At 41.8% G+C, this 22823-nt stretch overlaps 1 protein-coding gene across 2 annotated transcripts; it reads left to right on the top strand.

Annotated features, from left to right (window-relative positions):
• The first annotated feature begins 6433 nt into the window (after positions 1-6433).
• dmap1 (DNA methyltransferase 1 associated protein 1) lies at positions 6434-15184 on the top strand. 2 transcript variants are annotated; one of them, XM_067230524.1, is made up of 11 exons: positions 6434-6596; positions 8071-8178; positions 8401-8492; positions 8704-8899; positions 9037-9195; positions 9336-9503; positions 10702-10887; positions 11128-11199; positions 11838-11910; positions 12625-12932; positions 13802-15184. In XM_067230524.1, exons 1-11 carry the CDS (start codon positions 6552-6554, stop codon positions 13859-13861), a joined length of 1467 nt encoding a protein of 488 aa, XP_067086625.1. In that variant the 5' UTR covers positions 6434-6551; the 3' UTR covers positions 13862-15184. The 2 variants fall into 2 exon arrangements, with proteins under 2 accessions (XP_067086625.1, XP_067086626.1); XM_067230525.1 differs by lacking the exon at positions 6434-6596 and adding an exon at positions 7416-7490.
• The last annotated feature ends 7639 nt before the right edge of the window (positions 15185-22823 follow it).

Here is a 22823-nt window from a genome sequence, read left to right as displayed (position 1 = left end):
CGTCACTGTTTGTGGGGTATGTGAGTGGAAATAGATCTAAAATGCTAACGCATATAACGCATCTGGCGTGTGCTAAATGACCAAAAATATCCGACGCCATCACCCAGTTGTGCCAATCACTGGAACGAGACAAAAAAAACGGTCCAACTTCTCCTCCCTACAGTGCTTAACCAGCCATTAGATACACATACAAATAGGGACAAATTTACATGTCATCTTCAATGCGCCCGTATTCACTCGTAGAGGAACCTGGTTTGTTTTACCTTTCCCTCCGTTGTACCGAACTCGTACCGAACCATGATGTCTGAACTGCGGTATGAACCGAACCGTGACTTCAGTGTACCGTTCCACCCCTATAATCAAACCATTGATAGACTGTGGGGCGATGTCTGGAGAGGCGTGACAAAAAAATGCAAGGTCCTACGTAGTGTGGTCAGGTCTGCTGAGTTTATCATCGGCAGGAAGCTCCCAGCCCTACAGGACACCTACCACATGATGCCTCAGGAAAGCTGGCAGGATTCTAAAAACTGCTACCACCCATCTTTCAGTCTCTACCCCGCTGCCTTCTGGCAGGTGATACCGAAGTATCTGGCACACGCAGATTGGACAGTTTCTATCCAAGGGCTAGCATGCTTCTGAATGAACATTTACATGGACATTTCTCACTAGCCACTTTACATTGATGCATTTCTCACTAGTCACTTTACACACTCACTTTCAGCTACTGGTTTCACTATCAGCAATATTGCACTAACTGTACCCCACTTGTCTTAGGTTAGTATAGGTCTAAGGTTAGTATAGGTCATTATGTGTATTAGAGGTCTAGTATATTGTATACTATTTTGTATATTTATGAGGTTTATAATTTTTTATTATAATGTTTCTTATCATAGATGTAATGTAAGTACTTATTATGTTATGCCAGGTTGCTTTGCATTGTCTGGTCCCAAAAATGTCAGTGCCCAGTCTGACTTTGTGGTGTTATGTGTACCTGACAATAAGACTTGAAACAGATGTCTACCACTCTTTGTTTACATATCTATATAGAAAATGAAGGAATCATTATTGCCAACAATGAAAGGCATCTTTGGACTCTTCACTTCGTTTACCTGCCTCGTATAAAACGTGACCTTGGATTGTTTTGCAATCAATGGACTGCCAGATACATGTCACCATATCCGATTTTTGTGCAAGGTTGTCTGACACAACAGTTGCAACATCACACTGGTATCCAAGATATATTTGGAGCAGACCAGCAGCCGACCAGGGGGCGGCTGCACCTGCCTTTGACTGCACCGTAAAATAAAGAAATACCGCACTTTTTCTGTAAATTATACGTGTTTTTTTCTGTATTTCTTAATGACAGGAAATACAGAAAGACAATGGCAAACTGTAAATGTATAATTTTACATAAACATTACAGCCAAATGTTGTTACTTAAAAACACACTAAAATGTCTGTTTTTTTTTACAAATATTAATAACATTTTCACCAAAATGTTCTGTTAAAACACTTAATTTCACTTTATCAAAACTAGAAAATTTAACAGTTATTTTGCAGATATTTACTTTCATCCCACGGACAAAACATAATTTTTGGTTTAGACATAGGAACCTTGAATTGTGAACTGAGCTTGGGTAGTTGACGTCATGAAATCCCAGCATGCAAAAGTCAATATCAAAGACTACAATAGCCTGCCAAAGGCCAACGCTCCTGTTACCCAGAATGCCCCGCGGCAAGCTGAAAAGCTACAGAGTTAAAGGTTTAAGCTTAGTTAGATAAGCTTTGTTTGGAGTTTTGTTGTGTATTCGTTCTGTTTTGATATGTGTAATGTGATGGTCTGTAGTTTGGATACATTAAGTGTTCACCCTGAGTGTGAATGTTGTCCAGTTAGATGGCGATCTAACCTGTCTGTTTCACGTGCTGTGCGGCGAGCAGTATTCCTCTCCAATTCGTACAGCAAGCACTTGTATTATCTGTAGTATCTGTATGTTGTGCACACGGCTTGTTTAGAATGAAAATGTTATATCGTTATCTTAGTTTGGCTTTATTTAAAATGGTATTAATTGAAAATGCGTATTTTTTTTACAGAGGTTCAATTAATAAATGTCATATTTACCGGCAAAGAACAGCCTGTAATGTAATATTACAGATATGTTGTAAGTTTGGTACAGGAAAAATACAATTATTTTACGGTTAATTAATGTTAATTTAAAAAAATTGTTTTACTGTAATTTAATGGGTTTAATCTGGCGTCCTAGCTGTCAGATTGTGTTTTTTTTTACAGTGTACCTAAGAACAAGTCCCAAATAAGAAAACATTGGTGAATGCCAGAATCTCCATGAAAACTGCGTAAATGGGGTTTAAGAATGTTTTTCTTCTGAAGAACATTTGGTGAATGAGGCCTAATGACCGTATTTCTTCGAATAAACGCTGCAGCGTTTATTCACAACGATCATTTTTGGTGCAGCGTTTATTTGAGGGCAGCGTTTAATTAGTAAGGGAGATTTAGAGAATTGCAGCTGCAGTGCGGCCATAGACAAACAAAGAATAGACAAGGAGATCAAACACAAAACTTAGTATAAAATTGAAGCCGCTCGTGTATGGAGCTAAATCAGGGCCAAATGTTTTGTTAATTTGAAAAATAAATCTATAGTTGAAAAACTAAAGCTTGACATTGAAAATTTAAGTTTTGGTCTAAAACTTGAAAAATAAAACCATGTATTCAAACCAAAAATAAGTGTACCAATTTTTTTTCAGGTTGAATAAAATTTCGATTAAACTCTAGAATTATTTTGAATAAAGTATTAATTTTCATTTTTCACTTTTATATTTTCACATTTCATGTATTCAAACCAAAAATAAGTACAAATTTTTTTCAGGTTGAATAAAATTTCGATTAAACTCTAGAATTATTTTGAATAAAGTATTAATTTTCATTTTTCACTTTTATATTTTCACAGTTTCACATTTCATGTTTTCAGATTCCATGTTTTTTTTACGGCTTCAAATCTTTTTTTAGGGGGATCACACTCCTCAGCATCCCTGGGAAAGTCTATTCGGGGGTCCTGGAGAGGAGGGTCCGTCGGATTGTCGAACCTCGGATTCAGGAGGAGCACTGTGGTTTTCGTCCTGGCCGTGGAACAGTGGACCAGCTTTATACCCTCGGCAGAGTCCTGGAGGGTACATGGGAGTTTGCCCAACCAGTATACACATGTTTTGTGGATTTGGAAAAGGCGTTCGACCGTGTCCCTCGGGGGCTCATGTGGGGGGTGCTCCGAGAGTACGGGGTACCGGATTCCCTGATCGGGGCTGTCCGGTCCCTGTACGACCGGTGCCAGAGTTTGGTCCGCATTGCCGGTAGTAAGTCGAACTTGTTCCCGGTGAGGGTTGGACTCCGCCAGGGCTGCCCTTTGTCACCGATTCTGTTCATAACTTATATGGACAGAATTTCTAGGCGCAGCCAGGGCATTGAGGGGGTCCATTTTGGTGATCTCAGGATTGGGTCGCTGCTTTTTGCAGATGATGTGGTCCTGTTGGCTTCATCGGGCCGCGACCTTCAGCTCTCACTGGAGCGGTTCGCAACCGAATGCGAAGCGGCTGGGATGCGAATCAGCACCTCCAAATCTGAGGCCATGGTTGTCGACCGGAAAAGGTGGAGTGCAATCTCCGGGTCGGGGAGGAGATCTTGACCCAAGCGGAGGAGTTCAAGTATCTCGGGGTCTTGTTCACGAGTGAGGAAAGAATGGAGCGCGAGATCGACAGGCGGATCGGTGCGGCGTCCGCAGTGATGCAGGGTCTGCATCGGTCCGTCGTGGTGAAGGAGCTGAGTCGAAAGGCGAAGCTCTCTATTTACCAGTCGGTCTACATTCCTACCCTCACCTATGGTCACGAACTGTGGGTAGTGACCGAAAGAACAAGATCACGAATACAAGCGGCCGAAATGAGCTTTCTCCGCAGGGTGTCCGGGCTCTCCCTTAGAGATAGGGTGAGAAGCTCGGTCATCCGGGAGGGGCTCAGAGTAGAACCGCTGCTCCTCCGCGTCGAGAGGAGCCAGCTGAGGTGGCTTGGGAACCTGAAACACATCGTGCGAAGACTTGAGAGCTGGCTACAATTAGCCTACCATTTATTTTCATTTACAAAATGAAAATAACTAAAAATGCCATATAATAAACAACTTACTAACCTCGGCTTTGCTGTATCAACCTCACTATCGCTCTGTCGATACGTTCAAGCCTCAGTTTAATATTTCCCGGCATGACCTCAGTTAGTAAGTAGCCTAGTTAATACCGTTTTCGTCCGTTCTAATTTAAAATGGAATATTTCTCTCCTATATAATTTTGCAACTAATAATTTTCATTATTTTAAACATATTTTTTTGTTTGTTTTAATAAATACACACTACACTTACACTTCTGCTCATTTGTAAAGCACTTTTAATTGCCATTGTGTATGAATTGTGCTAGGCTTATATAAACTAGCCTTGCTTTGCTTTCAAAGCCTCAACTAGCCTATGTAAACGGGGAACCTTGGGAATTTTGCAGATTGTTCCCTTAGGAGGGAACGCATCTTCCTTGTCCACCGATTTATTTGCAGAGAGTGACCAGTACCCACGGGCGCTGTATAGGGGGGAAAAGTTAGGACGATTCAAAAAATAGACAAAAAGTAATATAAAATTATATTATATAAACCATCATCGAGTATATAATAGCCTACATTTAAAATATAATAATACAATGAATGATCTCTTTGTTTTTACTTGTGTTTGGCAATAAAGGTTAAATACCCCTATTAACAAAAAAGTAAACATCCATATTGACCGACCATCCCCCTGTATCTGCATGAAATGGTTTGATCCTGCCTTAGCGCACTTATCGGTGACGGTGTTTAGTTGCAGTCAGTAGCTGCGCTAGTCGCTAGAATGTCGGACCGTTAACACAAATCAGGAAACAGATGTTGATGCTTGCTAAAATGAATAACTTTTGATGTAGGCTATTGCATGTATTTCTGAACCATTTGATATATATTCATTATAATATATAACTGGTGTTGGAAAGGTTCAGGAATGTTGTGCAAGAATAATGAAACTCCCTATTTCAATAGCATTCATGTCCAGTGCTGGTGTCAGAAAATGCCAAATGAGTAACCTGTTTCCGGTCTCCTATTACTTCTGGTGAGCATGTCTGAAGTTAGGTGCTTTATAATAGGCCTACATAAAGATGTAGATGGAGGGCCCTGAATAGAAAAGAATGGTAGTAGATTTGTAGATAGTATATCTACAAATCTATATATAGCTTTGTTGGCCATTTTTGTCATGAAAGCGTACCTATTTTTTGTGGTTTGTTGCTGATTGCTTTTGAGAATCGAATGTACAAAACATTGCTTTTCAATCTGATGCTGGTTTGATACGTTACAGACTGACTGTTTATTACATTTCCTACTCAGGGTTCATGAATGGTGATATGAGACTGGTGGATTGAGAGCTATCCTCTGAAGGCTGTGTGGAAGTCTACTATAATGAGCAGTGGGATACTGTGTATGATGACAAATGGGACATTACTGCTGCGCAAGTTGTTTGTCGATATCTATATTACTCTGGTGCCCTTTCAGCTATACCAGAAGGAAGATATGAACAAGGTAGGCTGGATAAATGTGTCATTATTCATGTTTGAACACATTTAATTTGACAGTATCTTTAGGGACTACTACTTGCTTTTTACTATGACCACCATAAGCCCTTATCATATCATAACCCAGCCAGCTCAGGTCATATGTGTCTCACAACCGATGAGCTTGGCGATAACACTGTATGACAAGTGTCATCAGATGCTAGGCATTCTTCTGACTCATGTTTTTTATGCGATTAAACTATCCTAAGGATTTGGTATTATCGGATGGATGATATGAGCTGTGACGGGATGGAGAAGACCTGTTTTACTGCAAATTTTAGGGCTGGGGCATCAGTGACTGCTCCCACAACGAGGACGCTGGTGTGGTCTGAGACAGGTGAGACCCTGGGTCAGCAGACTGACTCGGCCACAAGGATCTAGATAAAGATCTAGCAAAAAGGGAAAAAGACAGAAATTGTGCAATGTTTAAGATATTCTATGGTCTGGTTTTTCCCCCTCAATGGCAACTGTATGTGAAAGTCTATTTGATCTCCATCCTGTTCTTTTTCAGCATCCACCATCCAGAATAGGAGCCAGGATTATGAACTGAACCACCATGGCAGCCTCTCTGAACACTTGGTGGTGCTGTTTGACAGCTGAAAGAAATGTGACTTTGACATTATTGGCCGGGTTTCCCAGATTCGTTAAGCTCTTAACGAATCTGGGAAACCCGGCCATTATTTGTTTGGATAACAACCTGTGAACACATAAAATCAAGATTACATTGTCATCCGTCCAATGCATCCACAAGATGGCACCTGACTGGGGTCTGAAGCAGCTCCAAGAAGGAGCAGTAAGGCTGATTACCTGATTCCCTGAGGATTTCACCTTCCAAAGCTAGAATTCCCTTTACCAGTATTCTGTTCTCACAATGGTGACGCAATGCTACAGGAAACTTGTCTGCGCCACCTGGCATGGAACTGTGAGGTACTAATCCTTTCCCCGGTCTGGTGAGCTTGTTTTGGAGACTTTAAAGGCCCTGCTGCCTTAAATAAGATTTACACTGAACATCTTTGGAGAGGGCTGGGGTGGTGGTACAGTTTTGCTGGGTGCCAACTCACATAGGTGTGGTGGGGAATGTAAAGGCAGATGAAGCTGCTAAGGAAGAAGAAGGGAAGGGGTGGATGTGAAGGCACCATTTGGAAGGGGTGAAATCAAAGCATTGATATAGGTGATGGGGACTGGGGTCTGGCAAAGACGGTGGGATGTTAGCTTGAAAGGTAGGTGGTTTAAACAGGTGAGCTGATGTGTTATGGGTGCAGCATGAATGATACTGGGTTGTGTGAGGAGTGCTTGGTGGAGCAGACAGTAGAGCATGTATTGTTGCATTGTGAGTTGTATGATGTAGAAATGGAAAGGCTGGCTGAGAGGCTGGACGGGGCTGAGGTATGGTTGGGGTGGTTTGGGTGTGTGGGGCGTTTTAGGGAAGATTTCTTCCCATGGTTTCTTCCATTTTTTCTCCTGTAGTGAGTTTTTCTGGGAGTTTTTCATTGTCTTCCCTGAGGGTTTAGGTTGGTTGAGGGGCAGTTCTATGGGCAGTTCTATGGGCGTATGTGAACCCCTCTGTGACATGCTTGCGTGTAAAAAGAGCTATACAAATACATTTTGATTTGATTTGAGTTTGTCGCAATGTAGGCATGCCCTGACTTGTCAAACACTCCTGCACAGTAGGTGGCGGTATACGCACCTTTCAGTTGGTTGCGATACCCAATCAAGCTCAAAGAAATAATAGAAGAATGTGTTCCACACAGGAAGTAGCATTACCTAGCTAGCCAGAGAAGTCATTCAATCAACGAACATAAACCGGAGAGCCCCACCAATGTAAGTTTAGAATCGATGTTTCTTTAAAATAGTTGCTAGGATTAGCTTGCAAGACAAATCCTAAGGATAGCTCTACCAACATAGCTGCTAGTAGCTCCTAGCTAGCTACATAAGCAACGACTATGAATGGCAGGTTAGTTAGCTAGCTAGTGTTAGCTAGTGAGTAGTACTTCAGTCATCAGATCTAGCAATAGTTTACCACAAAATTCAAATGCATAATCACTACATGCTAGCTAGCTAAACGGTAACGGGGCGTCAGGTTAGTGAATTAAGTAAAAAAAATTCCAGTCCAGACATGATGATATAGATGGGCATAGCCTTTATACCTAGATAGCAAATTGCAAAGCTAGTCCTGCTCGTTCGTTGGTGCTATTAGTACAGTAGCTGTAGTGTGCTAGTATCATTAGTACTAGTTTGTAGCTTGAGAGTTCTTGGTTAAAGTGTAGACTCTATTGAGCTTAAGTTAGCAGAGGTGGTTAACATCTATATGAGGCTAACTTTTATCTCTCTACGACTATGTCCTGTTACCAAGCAAGTCAATTATGCGGTTGCATTGTAAAGGTTTGTGTTTACCTTACAGTGCATCAATATGGCCACTGGTGCCGATGTAAGAGATATTTTGGAGTTGGCCGGTGGAGACAATGATGCTGGTCCCATCAGTAAGAAGGATTTCATCAATTCTGATAAGGTAATGGTCTTTATTCCTACGTATTCTGTCAGGTTCTCATCTTTACAAGTTATTGTGAATTATACTGTAGAACATATTTTTTTAAGTTTATCGACAAGCTCATTGATTTATTCCATTCAGTGTCTTTGTTTGAAAAAAAGCAAGTGGTCATATCTAGTGTGTTTTACATGGACAGCTAAGTTGAATCAATTTGATTGATTTATCTTTTTAATTCCGTCACAGAAAAAGGCCAAGAAGACAACAGAAACGTTGACCTTCAAGAGACCAGAGGGAATGCACAGAGAAGTCTATGCTCTGCTCTACTCTGATAAGAAGTATGACTGTTAGGATGCTAGACAGAAGTCAGTTCAGCTATGTCCTAAAAAAATAGAGCAATGTGGATTTGGAATGTATAATGATTAGGGTGAATGGAATATGGTCTTGCATTTATAAGTAAGCGTAAAGTGTGCTTGAGCTCTGTTTCACGTTGACCACATCAGAGCCTACAGGCAGTATACATACTGATGCCAGATCATCTCTTTGTAGAGATGCTCCCCCTTTACTTCCCAGTGACACTACCCAAGGCTACAGGACAGTCAAGGCTAAGCTTGGCTGTAAAAGGGTTCGGCCCTGGAAATGGATGCCCTTCACCAATCCTGCCCGCAAAGATGGAGCCATATTTCACCACTGGAGACGCTTGACAGAAGAGGGCAAGGACTACCCTTTTGCCCGTTTCAACAAGGTAAGGGTTTCTCCATTCTTCTCCTCTCTTTTGTTGTTGTTGTGTTTTTCCTCTTGCTCTCACTTGCCTTGTAGGTGGGTGATAGGGCCACTGTCTTTTCCACACCCTCCATCTTTCTTTCCCATCTCTGTTGATAGGCAGTGCAGGTTCCAGTGTACTCAGAGCAGGAGTATCAAATGTACCTCCATGACGACGGCTGGACCAAAGCAGAGACGGACCACCTGTTTGACCTGTGCAAGCGTTTCGACCTGCGCTTCACTGTGGTTCACGACCGCTATGACCACCAGCAGTACAGAGTAATGTGGCTCCTTGTGACAATGACACAAACACACCTCGTGTTCGTGGTGAAATCAGATGGATCGAGTGTCACTAGACGTGTTGGTGTGCCTGCTGTACAGACCATAGTTTGATTGTCTTACTGTACTTTTGCTTTTAGAAACGTTCCGTGGAGGATCTGAAAGAACGATATTATAACATATGCGGCAAGCTGACCAAGGTCCGTGCGGCCACAGGGACGGAGCCAAAGATCTACATATTCGATGCCGGCCACGAGAGGCGCAGGAAAGAACAGCTGGAGAAACTGTTCAACCGTACCCCTGAACAGGTCAGTCAACTCAAATATGAGACTTGATGTTGTCCGTCACCACATCTATGAACACAATATATTACATTTAGCCCAGGGTCATATGAATGCATATTTAGAGATTTGTGGTTGAAAGATGACCCCTTCAAAAAGTACTGGATTATGTATAATTTCAAGAAGCACACTTTTTAATATGTATATTTTTAAACATGCATTGGTTTCACTCATATGAATGTATCATCTGAGCAGAAAAGGTGCCACTTTGTGACCGTCATAGAAATAGAAGCATACTTTTGTAAGTGTATATACAATTAATAAATATATATACATACACTATTGCCAAAAGTATGTGGACACTACAAATTATTGAGGTCAGGTGTTTCAGCCACACTCATTGCTCACAGGTGCATAAAATCCAGCACATAGCCATGGAACATATGTAGATGAACATTGGAAGTACAGTGGGTCATACTGAAAAACTTGTGAATTTAAACATGGCACTGCCACAAGTCGGTGAGGGTTAGTGAACTACTGCCCTGGTCAACTATAAGTGCTATAATAGTGAAGTTGAAGCGTCGAGTACTAAGAATATCCCAGCCATGAAGTGTTGGACTGCGCAAACTCACAGAGCAGGGTCTTTGATTGCTGAAGCAGGTTAACGTTGCCCGTCATCTGTTGCATCAATCACCACAGAGTTCCAAACTGCATCCGTAATTAGCGCAAGAACTGCACGTCTAGAGCTTCATGAATAGGTTTCCATGGTCGAGCAGTACGCAAGATTCATCATGGTGTGAACATGTTGTCTGCAATGATAAGTCACATTTCATTATCTGGCAGTCTGATGGATGAAACTGGGTAAACTGGAACTACTGTGAAGTTTGGTCAAGGGGGTATAATGGTCTGGGGCTGTTTCTCAGGATCTGTGCCAGGACCTTTAGTTCCATTGAAGGGTACTCATAAGGCTACACATTTGGGATGTATTGGAACAGCGATTGTGCAGCAAACTGATATAGGGTCAGGTATCCACATACTTAGTGTGGTAGAAGGCTTCCCATAGTGTAGAAGGTCTTTCACTATGGGAAGAATACAACAAACTCTATACCTCTTTAGCAAAAATGCACAATTGAATGAATTTCCGTGAAAGCAATTGAATATGAAATTGAAGAACGTTTTGCTTCAGCCTCATATTTAACATGTACTTCCCCTGTTTCTTCTGCAGGTGGCAGAAGAGGAGTACTTGATCCAGGAGTTGCGGAAGATTGAGACAAGGAAGAAGGAACGGGAGAAGAAGGCGCAGGACCTCCAGAAGCTCATCACGGCAGCAGACACCACCACAGAGATGAGACGTGCCGAGCGCAAGGCCACCAAGAAGAAGCTCCCACAGAAACGAGAGACAGAGAAACCGGTATGACACACTTACTACACACATCTGTCAGTGTGTTATACTATTGAAATATCCTTTTAGTTTTATAGCTCCTTAGGGCACCAGTATCACATCATGTCAACATGTGTGTCTTGTCCTTGTGTTCAGGATATCTCAAGCTCCTGAAACAAGCTTTGCCATTGGGCCAGCCTGTCTTCATGAGACTGGTGTCCTGTTAAGTACGTCTGCCATCCTCTCTCAAATCTCCCTGTCTCTTCACAGGCTGTCCCTGAAACGGCAGGCATCAAATTCCCAGACTTCAAATCAGCAGGAGTCACACTGCGCAGCCAGAGGGTAAGCGCTGGCCGTGGGAAGATGAATTCACACATCGGCCGTCTGTTTATCAATCCATCAAATTATGTATCGAGCAATCACATAAATCCCTTCATCACATCCTTTTTCGCTAAAGGAACTTCTGTTCAATAGAACTTTAGTGTGGGTTGTTCAAAAGTTTGCTTGCCACGCTATCCCAGAAGCACTACTTCCCTCTCTAAGACCAATATAAAGCACCCCAATTGATACTTGGAATTTAAACCCCTTGCCTAAAATGTGTTTTCTGCAAGGTTCCAGAAATCTATTTACTTGCCATCATATCTTTTGATGTATGCAGAAAGTGGCTGGAGCATGTTTGCCTTAGCACTCATTATGGGCATCATGATTTATGCTGTTAGGAGTCAGCTAATGTCTATAAGACGATATGAGAGGAAGCAGATTTATCTCTAAGACTGATGACGAGCTGTTGCTCTCCATGGAATAAGCATTAGCACTAAAGGAGCAGAGAATCCCAAATAATTTGTCAGATAGACTCCAGTGAATAAATACGTTTTGATCTGCCTTGCTGAAGTGCATTTCATACGAATTAACTGGCAGAGGTGAGGACATTCATAGCAATATCCCTGACACCTAACTTGAGTGTGTGTGTGTGTGTTCAGATGAAGTTGCCCAGCTCAGTAGGCCAGAAGAAGATCAAAGCCATTGAGCAAATCCTTACAGAGCAAGGTGTCGGTAAGTATACAATATGATCACACAATCAATACTGTAAATCAAAAATTACAGATATGGTATATAGAGTTCTCAGTTCTTTATATTCAGGCAGATAAATTACATAGCTGTCATATTTATGTCTAGTATATAGGCTCAATAATTGTTCAGTTGTGATTGTCATTTTGCACGTTTGCCTTTGTGCCGCCCACCACTGAGTACTTTGGTGTGTTTCAATAATGAGCTTGAAAGTTTAAAGACATGCAATCTTAGTTGAATTGACAGCATGAAGTGCTACAATATTCTTTAGGACCATTAATCCTGTAACCAAAGGTGGAAACTTTCCATTGGTATTTTTTGTAATTCGTTGGAATTTACAATGTGGGCTTATGCACAAACTGTATTTATCATGACATACAGACATGCGTGTATTGATAGTTTGGTTGAACAGGCATTTTTAACGTATGGAAATGTATTATTAGTAAAACCTCATATAAAACCAGTATTCAGCCTATTATCTAATTAAAGACATAAAATAATAATAATAATTTTATTACACTTCTGTTACATAACTTTGGCAATATATGTTTTTTACAAAACCACTTTTAGCACCTTTAGCTATATAATATATTTTTTAATGTGAATCTCCCACTCCTTTGTAACCTTATAAATAACTGAAACATGGATATCATCATTCTCTCGCCATGCCCCTGTGTTCCTGTGTGGGTGCTGTTACAGACCTGAACCCCATGCCCACGGAGGAGATTGTCCAGATGTTCAACGAGCTGCGCAGCGACCTTGTGCTGGTGTACGAGCTCAAGCAGGCCCACAGCAACTGCGAGTATGAGCAGCAGATGCTGCGGCACCGCTACCAGGCCCTCCTGAAGGCCGGAGGCCCCTCTGGGCCCCTGGGGGAGACCACCACCACCAGCAGCAGCAGCACCCCCGGACCAGAGACTCAGGCCTGGCCCGGCCCGGACCACATCAAAACCGAGGCCAAGGAGCAGATCATAGACGTGGTGGGGGCTCCTCTCACCCCCAACTCTGTAAGTCACTATCAAATCTCCTAAGTAGGGATGTGCATGATTAATTATTAATCAATTAATAGCCTTTTAGAATTTAACAAATAAGAATTTAATGAAGTTGCGATTTTACGACCGCGGAGCTATCCGCTCTATGGAACTCAAACAAACTTCCGGTCTCTATCCACTTGAGAAGATGAGAAACTGGAACCGTGAAAGGACGTCAATCACCCACAAAGTCATGCCAACCAAATAATCAACATTGCGAGTACAGCAAAGCATTTTCTGTTTGGCTCAGTCAGGTAGTGACAAACAGGGCAGAGGATAGTATAGTATCTAACTACAGAAGCACTACTACTAGTAGCTAGCGAACTCGGGCTGCTCGTTTAAATTAATTGTGCTTTGTGAATCAATGTTTCTTGTAATTAATGTGCCTCTATTAATGTTTCAAGACTTTAACTGTATGCCATTTGTATTTTAGTCCTAATGATTAATTGATTATTGATTGTTACATTTACATTTAGTCATTTAGCAGACGCTCTTATCCAGAGCGACTTACAGTAAGTACAGGGACATTCCCCCGAGGCAAGTAGGTTTAAGTGCCTTGCCCAAGGACACAACATCATATGTCACGGCCAGGAATCGAACCAACAACCTTCTGATTACTAGCCCGACTCCCTAACCGCTCATCGGTTAAGGAAAATGCACGAAATGTGCAACCCTACTCCTAAGTCAGCATGTATTCTAGTTCTCTGCTCTTGATAGTCTTGACGGCCTTATTGATGTCCATGTAAGAAATTGGAATAATGAGTGATTGTTGGTCATTTATATTCCAGAGCATGCTTGTGGTATAACTCTTGATTTACATCACGCTGTACATCTTGTATTTTCAGCGCAAACGCAGGGAATCTGCCTCTAGCTCCTCATCCATTAAGAAGGTGAAGAAGCCTTAGTGAGGAGGCGAAGTGGGTGGCATTAACTGTACATGGAAGGGGCATACTGCGGAGGACTAAGGAAGTCACTTTTGGTGGAGTAGCCCACTGAGCCGAAGTCTTAAAATGGGGACAGGTGGATTGGGAGGCACCTGCTCAGACCGTCACCTTGTGCACACAAACTGACTGGTGCCCTCAGGGCCAGAAAGGCCTCCCTCTCAGAACCCAAGGAAAGCCCTGTCCCCTTTAGCCTGCTCCTACACCCATCCAGTTTTCTACGACACTGCAGTGACTGGCTGACATTCCTTTTCATTGCTCATCAGTTCCCCTCCCTATACGGAGTGCATTTAGGCATCCAGTTAATATGCTGGCATTGTTATAGTTTTGTGTAATTGTGATGTTTTGTTCCATCAATGTGCGTTTATGTAAATTATAGATTTGTCCACTGTAGTACGGCTTTCCGCTCATTCACAAACAATCTCTTATCCCTCTGTTAGGTGGGAGATGGGTGAATAGATGGGATGGCTTTGCCTTAGTGCCTCTGCCTACTTCTCGTAGAATGTCAGGCTGAGTGGAGATAGTGTGCACTAAATTGGTCACAGTGGCTTATTGTGAGATATTTGGAGATACTTTTCTCCTTTTTTTCAATAAAAAAAAATATTGTTTTTTGAGTCTTGTGTGTATTGGGTTCTTGTTCATGTTGGCTTAAGTCTTAACGTTCAAGATTAACATTTAATTTAGGGTTGATATAGAATTAAGATGGAAGATATTGTTCTGAAATTAGTTGTTTAAAATGACTTGAGATTTTGATAATTTCATATCAGTTAACTAATAATGACTTAATTAAAAGTGTAATTATATGGTCATTTGTAGGTTGCATTGGTCATGAAGTCCTAAATGTGTTTTTATTTAAAATTGTGCTAATTGCATGTCAATTATCTGTCAGCCCAGTTAGATATGAATTTGTGTGCAAATTGTGAATTGCATGTATTATTATTGTTAATTATGAGTGAATGATATGCTAACCCAGTCCGTTTTATCCTGTATAATCTTTTGTACGTAAGTGCAAGTGTGTGCTTATTCTGACAGACAGCGTTAAGATGCCCAATCTCAGTTGTCTCTAGTTTGGTCCCATACTAAATCCAGACTGAAGTCTTCTTACACAAGCTAAAGGACAGCATTCCCTAAGATCAGACACTTGGACAGAGCCTCTCGTCCCAGTTCTACCAACTTCATTGCAAGCTTTTTTAGGCATTGCCTATGTTACCAGGACAAAGTCATGCACCCTCACTTTTGGGAAGAGATGCATGTGTGTAAGGGAGGAAGTGAGAGAAGCTGAGTAAACATGAGTAAAATGGATTCCTGGTGTGTATATTTCATGTTCAAAATTGGCTCGTAAATCCACTGGTTTGATCTATGGAACCCGTCGAAATGTGTAATTTCTCCCTTGACAGAGCACAGACGAGAGGCTATCTTTCTTGTTCCTCCTCCATTTCCCTCTGTCTCTCTTTTCATACCCGCTCATTCAGTGAACTGGATGGCTGTGTTGGGTTAATACTCCCCTGTCAACCTTTTTCAATCCATGTTCCATTAGTATGTCCTATATTATCGCTGTTCATCTGTTTATCAAGCCTGATGCTGTGAATGTAGCTGCCTCAGATATCTCCCTGTCTGTTTCTCTCTCAAAACCATAATACTATAAGGTCTCTTCAGGTTTAACCTATAAGGTATTTACAAAGCTAATGAGAAGGATCCTAACTGCTCTTTTGTGAATGATGAAGACTCCCATCAGCATCTATCTGTGTGTGCGTCAGGAGATGCTACAAAAATCACCAGGCAGAGCAGTTTCAGACAATTTGGCTGCTATATGGTGATGAGATCAAACCGTGGGATAGGTTTTCATCATATCCCAAGAGGTGTGTTTGCTTGTTTACGTGAGCATGAGTCCATGTGAAAGTGGTGGTTATACTTGCATACATAACGTAAAAGTCTTAAAAACATGGAATTTGTAGATGCAAAGCAATTGCACCACTGGCAGTAGCTAACTTTGTTAATCTTGACTTAAAACAAGTATCCAGTTGCTACAAGATCTAATTCAAATTGTAGGTATGAAGAAGAAACCTCATGGAACACAAAATATGTTTTGTAAAACTTCCTTTCAAGTTGTCTGTAATGATCTCTTATTTTCTCAAGATGGCTGATGTTAATTCAGTGGTCACAAAGACATGCTTAATGTACAGCTTAGTCTTAAGTTATTTCTGGTTCTTTTCATAACTATCTGCATGTCTTTCATTCTAACCTTCACTCCTCCCAACTGGATACCGCATAAGCTGTTCCTTGAGGGGATAAACTTCTAATCAAACCCCCACTTTACTCAGCTCCTCTATTAGGACTGCTGTGCTTCCACATAAAGAAGGTGAGCCGAGTCCTCGACATATCCCAAGTAGAAGTGCCTGAAGGGTGAACATTGGAAGTTATTTCCATGGTTTTTAGCCTAGGGACAAGAACAATACACTCCCAGTTACCAGAGATGAAAAGAGCTTACAGCTAGGCATTAACCTCTGTGTCTACATCTCTCCAAAGATGTAGGTGTGTGAGGGGGGATGGGGGGGGGGGGGGGGCTGGGGGTGGGGGGGGGGGGGGACAGGATGGAGGAAGGAAGGAATGAAACCAAATAGGCTCTTGACCCTCTCTGGCCATCTATCTTTAGGGAGTGTAAAAACTGAACCCACTGTGGAATCCTCATGTATTGTATATGGAGGGGTCTGTGTGTTTATTAGTGGCAGGCAGCAGGCATGAGAGTGACACTTGGAGGCTATCAGAGTCTGACCCGTTTAGGCAGAGCTCTGATAGCAGCCTGACCATAAATGAAATAAGCTTAGACTGCCACCACTCTGTCCCATCACCAGCCCTCAGAGACGGAGAGAGAGAGAAACAGACCGCCTGATGTGATTTGTCAGAGAGAGATAGAGAAGGCATTGAACAATACCTGACAGAAGCCCAGGCCAAGCGGAATGTCTCCTACCTGCTGGAGCGCAATTCCAAAAAATCCAATTTACCATGCAGTTCCACAGCTGTCACTGCAGGGAATTAAACATTACCCATAATTCACTCTGGTTGCACCCTAGGTCAGTGCCTCTGTCAGTGCCTTGCAGCAATTGTAACATCACTCCGAGGTGCAAAAGCAGAGGATTTAAACCTTCAACCCCCCTCAACATACAGACATAGATTTGTATTTATTTTATTAATACAATATCTATGATTGCTAGTGAGGAAGTCATCATTTGGTGGGAACAAAAATTCTCACACATTTTCCACAAACAATTTAAAAAAATAAATAAACCCATTTGAGTCCATACAAGTGAGATTTTGCAGTTATCCATTGCTAACTTATTAGCATCCTGATACCATCATCAATGCTGCCTGCTCCTGTCTGCCTGCCTTTCTGCTTGCCTGCTTGCCTCTCTGCCTACTGTACTTGCATGCCTTTATGCCTGCATGCCTGTCTGCCTCTGCCTGTCTCTGCCTGCCTACTGCTTCTCTGCCTGCATGCCTGGCTGCTTGGCCACCACAATTACCTGACTGACGTTTCATTAGTGGCTGCAGCTGATCCCATGGCTGAAAGGCAGTGAGGCGCAGAGCAGCATGGAGAGAGAGTGAGAGAGAGATCAGGCCTTGCTACATCCCACTGCTTTACAACCTCATCTGCTGTCAGTTACACAGCCCTGAGCAGAACCACACACTCGCTATATTATATTTAGCAGATGCTCGTATTCGGAGGGACTACTTTTTCTTACAAACAAAAACACATACACGCCGTTCGATGGTAGCCAATAGAGCCAAGAGGGATTTTTCTGTGTGTGTGTACATGTGTGTGTGTTTGTCTATGCTTGTGTGTGTGTGTGTGTGTGTGTGTGTGTGTGTGTGTGTGTGTGTGTATGTGTAGATTCTGGTGCCAGGGGTCAGTGCGGGCCATGACGGGAATGATCCGAGGCAGAGTGGTGGGTTTACTGAGTTGACTGAGCTGCTTCACAGGCACCATGACAGGTCATTCACCCTGGACAGGTAAGACCTCCAAGAGATTTGGTCTGAGGCGACACTTAGAGTAGGATAAATAGGAGAATGCTCAAGCATAATGCTTTCAAAGCTAGGTTTTCCTAGTTTGGAACTATGCATTTGAGCCTGAGGGACAAAATATGCCTTCAAGTGCCCCATACCATGCAGTGAAATACATTTTGTTTCCAGGAAATTATATCCCACAGTATTGAAATGGTGTCCACAGCTATGGTATCACAATTGAGTCAGGCTTTTAGTTCCCTGGGGTTTTCACTAACCCAGGGTCATTCAAGTCAGGGTCATTAACCAACAGTTAACTGGATTTAAGCCATTTTGATTGAATTAATGAGCCTAGATCCAGTATGGCAAAAGCCTCCTGCCTTTGTTCACTTAAAACAAAGCTTAAAAAGCTTTTCGTAGAATTAGGCTCTCATACCATAATGAACTTTATTCAAATGCCCCTTCATTTCCATATTTTTGAATATTCTACTTAATTATGCAAGGAGAATAAAGAGGTAGGAGACGAGGAGTCTTAAGAAAGACTCATCAAGTCCTTATTAAGAGAGGAGGGGAGTAATGGTGTTAAATACGAGGGCAATCAAACATTTAAAGCCCAATCCTGCAGGCAAACAGTATTTAAATGAGTCGATTAGACATTCTATGAGTGGAGTAAAGATCTACATAAATGTTTGCCTTGGAAGCAGGTCCGTTTAAAAGTAGGTAATGAAATACTAAACAAGTTAGCAACTTGTATAAAAAATGCACAAATATGAATTGCTGGAGGGCTGGTTAACTGTTTGGAAGGATTTGGAACGAGAGGTGTAATATCTGCTGGAGATTGTTTCATAAATCATAATTATCGTGTTAACAGGATCTGTCCTCCCAATTAGTGTAGGTATTAGAACTGGAAACAGAGTTTGGCAAATGTGACAGTCCCAATGTACACATATAACTTATAACCTTCTACATTATAAAAAAACACACAGAAAATACCATTGTAATTATCTTTTGGCTGTTTTCACAAGATAACTGTTGAACTCCAGCAAAATGGTACACATACAAAAACGTTGCTGTTGTTATGACTTGAATAATGTACCAAACTATGTGGATATATCATTGTCACACTTCTCCATCCCTCCTCCTTGCCTTTCTCCCTCTGTCTCAACCTCACTCTTGTCAGCCCAAGCTACAATTACAGGGTGTGATTGCTATCAGGAGGGACGGTCAGGGACGCTACCAAATTAAGGCCTAAATAGGATTTCCTCCATAGCGAAGGGAACAGGCCCTGGACATGGTAATGAAAGCCTATACATCACAATCAGGTCGACAATCCTATTCATACTGCAACACATTACTCTCACTCCTCATAATTACAGAGGGCTGACAGACGGGCCTGTGAGGCATGGAGGAGGTGAGGGTGCAAAGAGGGAAGGGACGGGATGGGGGAGGAGGAGAGGAGGAGGCGGTGAAGACGGTGTCACAAAAGTTTCGAGTGGTTTTCTTGCCTTGTCTCGTTCCTGGTTCTTTTGATAGGGATTGTATTTTGGATTTAGTCATTTTGGGATTATCTGATATCTTTGAAGACATGAGAGAAATGCTCCTCAATTGTTACTGCATACACTTCCCATGGATATACTGTATATATATTTTTTATACTGTATGTAATAAGGAAACTGGATGTGTGAATGTGATCACATGTAAGAAAAAAAAAAAGGTGATATTCATACATATGAAATTATAATTGTGATTATTAGACCCATTCTTTTGCACAGTGCACATACGGTACACACACACACAAACAAACAAACACACACAGACATAGAGACACATTCTCCAATGATGTGATGAGGACCAGGACAGCCTTACGATCAATATCATGAGCAAGAATCAGTGATGGGGAGAGTAAGACAATGGCCTATCAGATTGAGGTTGACTTCTCCTTGTATCTGTGTCAGGCCTGCCTCAATAGATTGGCTGAAAAATCCAATGGTACGCACGGACAAAAAAAACTGATGAAAAGAAAGATTGCTAATGCTCTCCAACCAGGCATTTTAATCTGTGACAGAAGGGGGATTTGGTGTAAGCCATTATCCCACCGCCCCTCTTTGTCTGATAAGACCGCCTTATCTGACTATCGAGGGTGAACATGAAAATGTGTGCACGCGTGTGTTTGTGCAAATGCAGGCACATCGTTTTATGCAAAAGTTTGGGCACCCTCTGGTCAAAATTTACGTTACTGTGAATGTTAAGTGAGTAGAAGATGAACTCATCTCCAAAAGTCATATAAGTTAAAGATGAAACATTCTTTTCAAAATGTTTTGTTATATTTATATATTTATATTTATAAAAAGAAAAATTGAAAAAAAAGAAAGGCGCACCATTCAAAGGTTTGGGCACCCCAAGAGATTTGACCTCAGATAACATTTACCAAGTTCTTTGACCTTAATTAGCTTGTTAGTGCTATGGCATGTTCACAATCATTGACAGGAAAGGCCAGGTGATGCATATTTCAAAGCTTTATAACTCTGACTCCTCAAACCTTGTCCCAACAATCAGCAGCCATGGGCTCCTCTAAGCAGCTGCCTAGCACAATAATTGATTCCCACAAAGCAGGAGAAACCTATAAGAAGATAGCGAAGCATTTTCAGGTAGCAATTTCCTCAGTTTGTAATGTAATTAATGGCAGTTAACAGGAACAGTGGAGGTCAAGTTGAGGTCTGGAAGACCCAGAACATTTTCAGAGAGAACTGCTTGTAGGTTTGCTAGAAAGACAAATCAAAACCCCTGTTTCACCTTCACTGGTGCACTGTTCTACTGTGCAGCGACACCTGCACACATATGAGTCGTCAGAAGAAAACATTTCCTGTGTCCTCACCACAAAATTCAACTTCAGAAGTTTGCAAAGGAACATCTAAACAAGCCTGATGCATTTTGGAAGTCCTGTGGACTGAATAAATCAAAATATAACTTTTTGGCCACAATGAGCAAAGGTATGTTTGGAGAAAAAAGGGTGCACGATTTCATGAAAAGAACACCTGTCCAACTGTTAAGCACGGGGTGGATCGATAATGCTTTGGGCTTACAGCCAGATTCACAGGGAACATTTCACAGGTAGAGGGAAGAATGGATTCAATAAAATTCCAGCAATTTCTGGAAGCAAACATCACACCATCTGTAAAAAAGCTGAAGATGAAAATTGGATGGCTTCTGCGACAGGATAATGATCCTAAACACACCTCAAAATCCACAATGGACTACCTCAAGAGGAGCAAGTCCCAACATAAACATGTCGGGGGACTTTTCGGAAATAAAACCGCGGCTTGTACCCCGATTTTACCGTTTTCTTGTGGTTGTACGGTTTAGGCCTATATTTCGAAGCAGCATTTTAGAACAAAAAAGTGGCTTCGTCCCAAGATCTCTACAGACCGTGCAGCTAATTTAATGCTCAACACTGGAACGGGGGCTGAAAGAGGAATTATTTACTGTGTCCTCTCAGTTACACTATCAGGGCTTGGAAATACAGTGACTTGCTAAAGTAGGCAAATGGCTAGTAGAACATACCATTTCATAATAATTTCAGTAAATCAAACAGCTGCAAGCAAACCAACGTTAGCTAGTATCACTAACGACATTGACTAATTCAACTTCGGTAGGCTATCCGCCTATAGCCTACTCGTGCATTTCTTGGTATCATTGTTCCTATCAAGTGCGGCATATATTTCAGTGCGGGTTAAAATCCGATTTACAAACACAAAGCTCCCATTCTGGTGGGCTGCGGGTTATAGAAAATGCGGCTTGTTTTCCGAAAAATACGTAATTGAAAATTTGTGGATAGACCTCAAAAGGGCAGTGCATGCAAGACGGCACAATCTCACAGAACTAGAAGCCCTTTGTAAGGAAGAATGGGAGAAAATACCCCAAACAATAATTGAAAGACAATTCAATGGCAAACATTTTAACAAGCTGTGATACTTGTCAAAAGGAGTGTTACTTAGTACTGACCATGCAGGGTGCCCACACTTTTGCTTCGGGCCCTTAACCTTTTTAGTTATTTTGAAACTGTAAAAGATGGAAATGAATAAGTAATATTGCTTAAAATATTGAAGAAATTTGTCATCTTTGTCTTTTGGAAATCAGGTCATCTTTTACTCGCTATTCACAGTAACATACATTTGGGGTGCCCAAACATTTGCATAAAACTGTATTTGCGTGTCTGTATGTTTGTATTTACACACATAATTGAGACACTGCCATGAAAATATGACAAATTCTACATTGAACAAGAGGGCCACCATTCACATTGTGTGTCTCTGTCTCTTAGCTCCACCATTGATTTGTCATCATGTCCTCTTTACTGTACAACCGTACTGAACCGATCCAGATAATGGTATGTATTCCAGGTCACACACAAGCCTTGGGCTTCTCTGGAGAGTCACTCCCAGTTTAGTTCTGCATGGCTTAGTGTTGAGGAAGTGTGTATGATTGAGATGTGGGGGGGCTGGTGTAATGGACCCAGAAGATGGTGAAGTGTGTGTGTGTGTCTGTGTTTGATTGGGTCCCGAGTCCACATTCCCTGGATGTGTTTGTCTGCTCATGGTCTTGTCCCTTTAGTGATCGGAACAATCCTTCAGGAACCAGTGGCTCATTAATCATCAGCCACACCAACACAGACCCACACACATACACACACACACACCTTTGGGTCATCATGGGAGGCAGTGATGAACACTAGGGTTACCATAGTCGAGCAGTCACACCTGCACCACATAGAGGACAATCGAAAGATGAGAGAGAGAGACCCAACCTTTCTTTTTACATCCTTCATCCTTTCACCTAAACTTCGTCCTACAACTTGAACCCTCTCCACCTTCCTTTGAGAGGTTTAAAGGTTGTTTAACATAGCCCAAACAACCTCAACCCCTCACCT

The sequence above is a fragment of the Osmerus mordax genome, chromosome 27 (genome assembly GCF_038355195.1).
Source record: "Osmerus mordax isolate fOsmMor3 chromosome 27, fOsmMor3.pri, whole genome shotgun sequence".
Taxonomy (NCBI): Eukaryota; Metazoa; Chordata; class Actinopteri; order Osmeriformes; family Osmeridae; genus Osmerus; species Osmerus mordax.
This window is presented reverse-complemented; position numbering and strand designations above follow the sequence as displayed.